At 38.7% G+C, this 8,743-nt stretch overlaps 2 protein-coding genes across 2 annotated transcripts; one reads left to right on the forward strand and one right to left on the reverse strand.

Moving 5' to 3' along the window:
• The first annotated feature begins 386 nt into the window (after nucleotides 1-386).
• On the forward strand, nucleotides 387-4,888 carry LOC142531409 (glutamate receptor 2.8-like). The gene is made up of 3 exons (XM_075637518.1): nucleotides 387-811; nucleotides 2,216-3,546; nucleotides 3,630-4,888. Exons 1-3 carry the CDS (start codon nucleotides 556-558, stop codon nucleotides 4,800-4,802), a joined length of 2,760 nt encoding a protein of 919 aa, XP_075493633.1. The 5' UTR covers nucleotides 387-555; the 3' UTR covers nucleotides 4,803-4,888.
• A 201-nt stretch (nucleotides 4,889-5,089) lies between these two features.
• On the reverse strand, nucleotides 5,090-8,250 carry LOC142530413 (D-3-phosphoglycerate dehydrogenase 3, chloroplastic-like). Its single transcript, XM_075636249.1, has 5 exons — nucleotides 7,566-8,250; nucleotides 6,749-7,125; nucleotides 6,396-6,506; nucleotides 6,194-6,289; nucleotides 5,090-6,103 (listed from the first exon to the last, which is right to left on the reverse strand). The coding sequence occupies exons 1-5, from the start codon at nucleotides 8,197-8,199 to the stop codon at nucleotides 5,432-5,434; spliced, it is 1,890 nt and encodes a 629-aa protein (XP_075492364.1). The 5' UTR covers nucleotides 8,200-8,250; the 3' UTR covers nucleotides 5,090-5,431.
• Nucleotides 8,251-8,743: the final 493 nt, after the last annotated feature.

Genomic DNA, 8,743 nt, shown 5'->3' on the forward strand with positions numbered 1-8,743 from the left:
AAAAATAACTATATATCATTTAGTGCGTGCGATGAATAAGACATTAAATCGTGCGATGAATAAGACAATAAATCGACTAAATTAAAGTTAAAAGTTATGTGCTATTATCGTATCATCTTTCATGTCTAATTTGAAGCTCATCAACGCTATTGATTTGTCTCTCTTGAAACACAGAGCTGTCTGTGAATGATGCCATGCAAACTTAGACTGGTGTTTCTTGAATCTCAAGCTAATTAATTAACAATAATAAGAAAGAAGTAAGATGAAAATATATATCCAATTGAGTTTTTTTAAATGTATTAATCATCATTCATGCATCACTGCGAGATCTATTACAGCTTCATCGATAACATAAACAAAATAATTAAAGTGAGGTAACGACGTAATAAGAGTGGACTTTTACCAATTCAAAAATATCTTCAACTCTGCCGAGAAGCTTAGCTCCCTTAATTTCGCCGATTCGCGCAATGTCCTACAGGCAAACACATCTATATATACATGGTTTCATGCTACAATTAGAGTAATGTGTGCGTGTATCAGTTTCCAGAAAAGAAAATGTTCGTCTCGGTTTTATATATTGGGCTACTTGCTTTTTCTGGCTTCTTGTGCGATGCTCAAACGGGAGTCGGTATTAATACAACGTTCCAAGTTGGTGTGATTCTTGATTTTGATTCTTTGGTTGGGCGTATAGGCACGACCAGCTTATCTCTGGCAATCTCCGATTTCTATGCAACAAACCCCAATTATACTACTAGACTTGTGCCTCATTTCAGGGACTCAAAGGGACAAGTCATCGATGCTGCAGCAAACGGTACACCATCTACTCCTCCTTGTGCACAATATATATATATATATATATATATATACTAGAAAGAATGCACGTGCATGAATGCTAGGGTAGATCAATATAAAATATTAAAATATTCTAGAATTTAAAATTTTAGCCGAGTAGAACCATATTCTTGTATACACCTATTGATATTCATGACTGGTTCTTTATATTCGATTATGGAAATTTTCAATCAGTTTTCTCGTGAATCTCTTTGTTTCAAATTCAAATCCATTTCCTTGATGTTGGTAGATTGAAAGCTCAGATAAACATAAAGCTGCGAAGTTACTTAAAATTAAAATCAAGGTGTCATCTTTAAACTTACAATATTTGATGTTATAAGCGCACGCGCACACACATATATAAATTATTCCGTATCTGAGGTGGCTCTCATGAGTCAGCCAACTCAATGGCCATATGTTAAGGGAGCCCTAATAACGACTCAAATCATCTATAAGTTGGCATATTTCCCCTTCACGAGTTTTTTTAGCCGGCTTGAAAATATATTTAATTTGTATTCGGAATTATCAAATTTGAGCCGAACTCGAACATGGCCGCATTTTTTCGAGCCGAACTCGAGCTAAGATATGTTGTTCGTAGCTCGCGAGCTTTAATATCTTATTAAAATAATATAATTATATAGTACTCAAGCCAAAAATATTACAAATTTTGAGCTCAAAGTCAAGTTCTAGAATTTTTGGATATTCGGCTCGATTTTGTTCGTTTACGCTCCTAGATTTCCATTTTGGTCCTATAAGTTATTAAATTTTGGTCTAAGATATGTTAGTCCTTTTTTCTTTATCACTCTTTTCTATGTATGCTGATATAATGCTGGAAATTGATGACTTCACACCAAATATTGATAACATGGTTTATATGTAATATTGATGGCGTGTTCGATGTCACTTCAAAATTCCAAAAAAAAAAAAGAAAGAGCAAAACGTGAAAACAAAAACTATTTTATTGAACTAAGACCGAACTTTGATGACTTATGGGATTGAAAGCGAAAACATATCAACTTATAAGACGAAATTTGATTCTGAGAGGAAAAAAAACACAGTTAGTTAGTTAGTTAGAATTTACAAATTATCTTTGAGAAAATTATGGTAAATACATATGGAGACATCTTTCAACAAGAGAGAAACGTGAGTTCGATAGCAAGCTGTAACACCTCATAATAATGACAAAAAAATTAAAATATTATACATGACATGATATTATGAAGCTATAAAATAGTCAGGTTCGATATTCAACGATTTCCCACAGTTGTTGACGGCTTTCCAGTATTTCCTCACTTCCCACATCCAATATCTTTATCATTTACTTATTTTATTTATCGTTGTACATAATTATATTCAATTGTCATGTTGTATTGCATGGATGCAGCTCTCAGTTTGTTGAAGGATGTCGAAGTTGACGCAATAATCGGTCCTCAAAAATCTTCACAAGCAAGCTTTGTGATTGGTCTTGGAGATAGAGCAAATGTTCCAATCATTTGTTTCTCTGCTACAAGTCCTTCTCTCCATCCCAGATCTCGGTATTTTGTTCAAACAGGCCTGAGTGATGCGGCTCAAGTAGGTGCTATTGCTGCCATAGTTGGATATTTTAACTGGCATCAAGTTGTTCTCATATACGAAGATTCAGATTATGGTAACGGAATCGTTTCCTATCTGGCTAATGCATTTCAAGATGTTAATGCTCGAGTTACATACAGAAGCGTCATCCCTCTCAGTGCAACCGACGATTTTCTGCTGCAAGAGCTATATAAGATGAAGACTATGCAAACGAGGATATTTGTGGTGCATGTTTCAAGTTCTCTCGCTTCCAAGCTATTCGTAAAAGCAAAAGAAGCAGGAATGATGGGTGAAGGCTATGCATGGATCGTAACAAGTGGGCTGATGGACTTATTTTACTCACTCGATTCGCATGTTGTGGATTCAATGCAAGGCGTTCTTGGCGTTAAGCCTTTGATTGCAAGATCTAGAAAACTCGATTCTTTGGCTATAAGGTGGAAACGAAAGTTCCTTGCAGATAATCCCAACGCTTTACAAGCTGAGCTGAGCCTTTATGGTCTGTGGGCGTATGATACCTTGTGGGCATTGGCTATGGCTGTTGAAAGAGTTGTAGTTAGGGTGCCAGCTAATTCTTTGCAAATCAATTCAAGTGCTATTAATACAACAAACCTATTCACTACTGAAGCATCACAAACAGGTCCCAAAATTCTTGAAGCTCTGTCTCAGGTTACATTTCAAGGATTTGGTGGGAAGTTCCATCCGGTTGAAGGACAACTAGGGCCATCAGATTTTCAAATACTGAATGTAGTTGGAAAGGGGGAGAGAGAGGTAGGAATATGGACTTCTTCTGAAGGAATCTTAAGAGGAAGAAACCTAAACGGGACAAGTTCTTCAAATAAGACGATGAAAGGTGTTATATTTCCTGGATATTCTACCGTTGCACCACGCGGATGGGAAGTTTTAGTCAGTGGTAAGAAGCTTAGAGTTGGAGTGCCAGTAGGATCTGGTTTTAAGGAATTTCTTGAAGTAAAAAAAGACCCTAAAACTAATGCTTCGATAGTTTCTGGGTGCTATATAGACATATTTGAGGCTGCCCTGAAAGCATTGCCATATGCAGTGTCATTTTTATATGTTCCATTCCAAAAATCCGACGGTTCTGGTGCAGGATCTTACGATGAACTCACACGCCAAATTTATCTTGGGGTACACAACGCTAATACCCATTAGCTAGATTTACTTGAAAACTTGATTTATAACAGTGTCCCTAACCTTAGTTCTTGTTTCAGAACTTTGATGCGGTTGTTGGAGACATCACAATTACGGCCAAGCGATCACAGTATGTGGACTTCACTCTGCCATTTACAGCTGGAGGAGTTACCATTATAGTCAAACATGATGACCTCGATGACGAATGGATTTTCTTGAAGCCCCTTAGCACAAAACTATGGTTAACTTCTATAGCACTTTTCTTTTTAACTGGTGCGGCCCTCTGGATTCTTGAACATAAGTTTAACCATGCTTACAGAGGCCACCCTGCCCAACACGCCGGCATGATTTTCTATTTTCCTTTCATGTCACTGGTATTTGCACATAGTGAAAAAATAGTGAGCAATTTAGCTCGATTGGTTGTGGTGGTGTGGATGTTTGTGGTGCTCATACTGACTTCCACATTTACGGCAAGCCTTTCTGCAAAACTAACGGTTCGAAGGCTTTCACAAGGTAATTATGAGCAAGAACTGATTCGAGAAAAATACAATGTTGGATGTCGCAATGGCTCTTTCATTTGCAATTTCTTGGAAGAGTTGGGATTCAACAAGTCTAGAATCAAGCCTTGCGAACCTGCAGAGCTTTGTGAAAAAGCCTTGTCTAAAGGAAGCAAAAATGATGGCATAGAAGCCTTGTTCTCTGTGCGACCATACTCCAACCTTTTCTTATCAAAGTACGGTGATGACTACACGAGGGTTGGCCAAAATTTTCCAACTGATGGATTTGCCTTTGCTTTTCCAAAAGGCTCACCGTTGGTTGCGGATGTCTCGAGGAAAATAATTGAGCTGATGGAAAATGGCAAGATCTCTAAAATTGAGAAAATGTGGGAAATGCAAGGCCCGATATATGATGACAGTGACCTGCCTAAGAATACTCAAATGAAGTTGAAAAATTTCACGGTACTTTTTGCAATCACAGGGGGTCTCACAACAGTTTGTCTTGCCATTTTTGTTGCCACACATCTTTACAAGAACAGAGACTTCGTTCAGAGGATTTGGAACTCTAACAATACAGTTTGGTCAAAAGTTGTTGCAGTTTGCAAGCATTTTGATGAAAGAGACCCCAAATCGTTTAGGGACGGAGGAGGAGGAAATGTGTCACCGAATTTACGTCCTACGAGCACAGTAGTCCCCATTTCATCAGATGAGAACATCGATGGAGTCTTGCAATCAGCTCCTGCTGTAGCAACATGAGATTGTTGGCAAGATTTCATGTACGTCTGTCTTTATTTCATTGCAAAAACCATCACTACTTTCGTTTCCTGTCCAACTCAGAAGTTAATTTTTGACAAAGGAAATTATAGCTTTTATTTCCAAAATGCGTGCTGGTTCTAATGCTCATTTGTATTGCTTCTGAAGTTGATTTGTGTAACAACGAAAATGGCATTCTATCCACGCTTACTTGATACTGCTGATATCCAGAGTGTTGAAAGGTTCGGCAATCAAATCAAACATGTTAAAATTTCAAGAAGAGAACGGGGTATTAATCAATTTCATCATACCCGTGTATTACACCACAAAAAAATATTACATTACGGTACAAACAATTACAGCACGAGATAGAGAAACATTTAACACGATTTATTGATATGTTCCCATGATACAAACCCTATTTAATAAAGAGAGTAGATCCAATTTTTATATGCTAGTAGAAAGATTATTTATATCTTCCAGACAAGTATTCTGGTCTAAAAACACTAACCAAAAAAGATAACAATGATGTATTAGCTTTGCCTTCTTCCAGCAGCAACAATCTTTTATTATGAATTACACAACACAACGAAGTTCCGCGCCCCTCAAAAGAATTTCAAGTAAACCAAACTTCAAAGATCAAGGAAAACAAACTCTTCAATTGCAGATACGTCACCAATCTTCTTAAGGGTGTCCTTATCGGGTTCTTCATCAACCCCGATTGCCATAATGGCCTTTGTCCTCTTAACAGTCCTTCCCACACTCATAAAGCTCACATTCACATTATTCTCTCCAAGAATGTTACCCACTCTTCCAATCATTCCCGGTTGATCCACTTGACGGCATAGTATGAGATTTCCCTCCAGGCTCACATCCACACTAAATGATCCCACTTGGGTCAAATGAGGTTTCCCATACTTCACTCTACCCTCAATAACAATGTTCCCACTGTCCGACAAAGCACTAGCAAATTTCGAGTCAACATTACTTATTTGTACCTGAATAGTCTCCACCGGGTTCTCTGGGGAAGAGTCGACAATAACTCTTTCCTCACTAATTCGAAGGCCTTTCTGCTTGGCCGTGAAGTCTGCATTGACAAGGTTAATATGGGCATCAGATATCGGCTCGATGATGCCTTTTGTAATCATGGCTCGAAGTAGTCTAGTGTCCAAGTTGTCTGGACCACGAGCTGAACAGTAAACCACCTTCACAGATTTAATTCCACTCCCTCCAGATACCAACTGAACAGCTAATCTACCAAGCTTCTCAGCAAGAGTAACATATGGAGCCAATGCAGACAAAACCTAACAACAAGAATGGAAACATGAATCATTATTCGACAAGGATAACAAAGGAAAGCAAAGGAAAGTTGAGAAAAAAATAAAATTCTTTACCTCAGGAGGAACCATGGGAGCATTGACAGCTGTAGCGGAAAGCTCGCCCTTCAGTGCACCAACCACCGCCTCCGCTATTTCAACAGCAACTCCTTCCTAAAAGCTCTCAGTGACATGAGTGCATGTTAGCACGCCAAAAGACTTTAAGAGAGAAACATCTTTACATGTATAAATGAAGCCATTTCAACATGAAAATTCACACCTGTGCTTCCTTTGTGCTCGCTCCAAGATGAGGAGTGACTGTGACATTCTCGTGTTGCACTAATTTGTTATCTTGTGTTGTAGGCTCCACAGTGAACACATCAAGGGCTGCCTGTTAATACCAGGATGAAGAAAGAACTCGATTTCATATTGCAGTAGCAATATCAGGACTGCATTACAATAAAACTGGCATGTACAAGTATTAAAGACCCGAAAGATACTTAAAGGAAGAACTAAGGGCCATCTCATTTGCTAGAAACAAATCATTTACGAGGCCACTAATATTACTAGAACGTAATATATCACGCATACAGCACATAATATCTTCAAGAGAATGGAAAAAGTGAATTTTACTTGTGCAACAGTTCCGCTATCAAGGGCCCTCACTAAAGCATCTTCATCTATAACGCCACCCCTGGCAACATTGATGATGCGCACTCCCTTCTTCATCTTTGCAAAAGTATCATCATTGAATACCTTGTTAGTAGATGGAGTGAGAGGCATATGGAGAGAAATGAAGTCTGCAGTGGAGATGGCTTGATCGAAGGAAACCAAGTCAACTCCAATAGCTCGTGCTCTATCAGCTGGAGCATAAGGGTCATGTGCGATGACATGCATGCCAAGGCCTTTAGCACGTCTAGCAACTTCAGAACCAACTTTTCCAAATCCCATAACCGCCAATGTCTTCCCAACCAGAGAAACACCGACATATTTGCTCCGCTGCCATTTCCCTGTAAAAAACGTAAGAAACAATCAATGAAATGAACCTAGTCCCATTACCACAGACCACAGAACATGTATTGAGAGATAACCCCTGAATTCAAAGCGATAAATCTGATTCGAGATCAACTTATGTTTCGACCCTAGTATACTGCATTTCGATTGAGAATCGGCAATCAGAACCATATTACAATAGCACTCCTGTCAGGATCCTGGCTTCGACCATAAGGGATCAAACAAAAAATGAAAGAAATGACCATCCGTAAACTCAAGCATATAACATTTAACTTTTCATGATACTTGGTTCATTAACAGAAACACCAAAAATCTCAATTTACTACAAATAAACATAAAAATGGAAACCATCTAAGTTTGATTATGGATTGTTCCAAATCTTAGATCTACATCGCAGTTGAATAAATCGTCAGAAAATATTTATTTGACACCATACCAGCTTTCATGGACGCATCAGACTGCGCAATATTCCGAGCCATGGCAGCAAGCAAAGCAATCCCATGCTCGGCGGCAGCAATCGTATTCGCCGTTGGCGCATTCACAACCAAACATCCAAACTCAGTAGCCGCCTGCAGATCCACATTATCGATCCCAACCCCAGCGCGTCCCACCACCTTCAGCCTCCCTTTGGCGACTTCAAACACCTGGCGCGTCACCTTTGTCCCGCTCCTGACGATCAGCGCGTCACAGGACGAAATTTTGGCGCACAGTTCTTCGGGTGACAAATTGTAGCTGCACTCGACATTCCCAAAAGTTCGGAGCAAGTCGAGCCCCGCTTCTCCAAGCTTCTCGGAGACCAAGATCGTGGGCTTCTGAGATTGGATGCCCGGATCCGAATCTCGCGCTTTGGACACTAACTCCGACGCTTGAACAGTTTTGAGGGCGCTGAAAATGGCGGGCTTCGTTGAAATGGGCTTCCTGAAATCTGAGGAGAGGGAGAGTTTCTGGAGAGAAACGGATGAATCAGAGAATGAAAGGCAAGAAGAGAAAGGATTCGAGAGATTCTTGTGAGGAAGAAATGTGGTGTGGTTGGTGAGATTGGTCGCAGAGGAAATGGAGTTGGTAGCCATTGAATGTATGATCTGCGAGAGAGGAGCAAAAGAAAAGAGGGGCAAATTTGAAGGTGCGGGTGCAGATATTTATTCAGGGAACTTTCTGAAATTACATTATTGACCCTTGCTGACGTCTTATGTCCACTTTGTCAACTTTTCCAGCTAGCTAAGATGAAGAATGATCGGTATTGGCGTAGATCGGGTCGGGTGGGTCGGGTTTCGGGTTAACCTGTGATTTTTTTTTTCAACCCGAATCCGAAACAATCTGAAAATCCTCAACGCAAACACGAACCCGCCTAACCCGAATTTTATTTATTTTTCAAAAAAAAATTAATGAAAAAAATTCGAAAAAATAAAAAATAATAATAATATTTTAATTTAAACAAATAATAACAAAATTTTCGATTAAAATTTGAAAGTTTAATTGTAAAAAATTAAAGGATATTTACTAAATCAAAAAATAATTGTTAAAAAAATACAAAATAAATATTAAATGATGAAAATTTATCGTATAAATATACAATAAATTTTGTTCAAACATACAATATATAAAAATATAGAT

Source organism: Primulina tabacum, chromosome 17, assembly GCF_025594145.1.
Source record: "Primulina tabacum isolate GXHZ01 chromosome 17, ASM2559414v2, whole genome shotgun sequence".
Taxonomy (NCBI): Eukaryota; Viridiplantae; Streptophyta; class Magnoliopsida; order Lamiales; family Gesneriaceae; genus Primulina; species Primulina tabacum.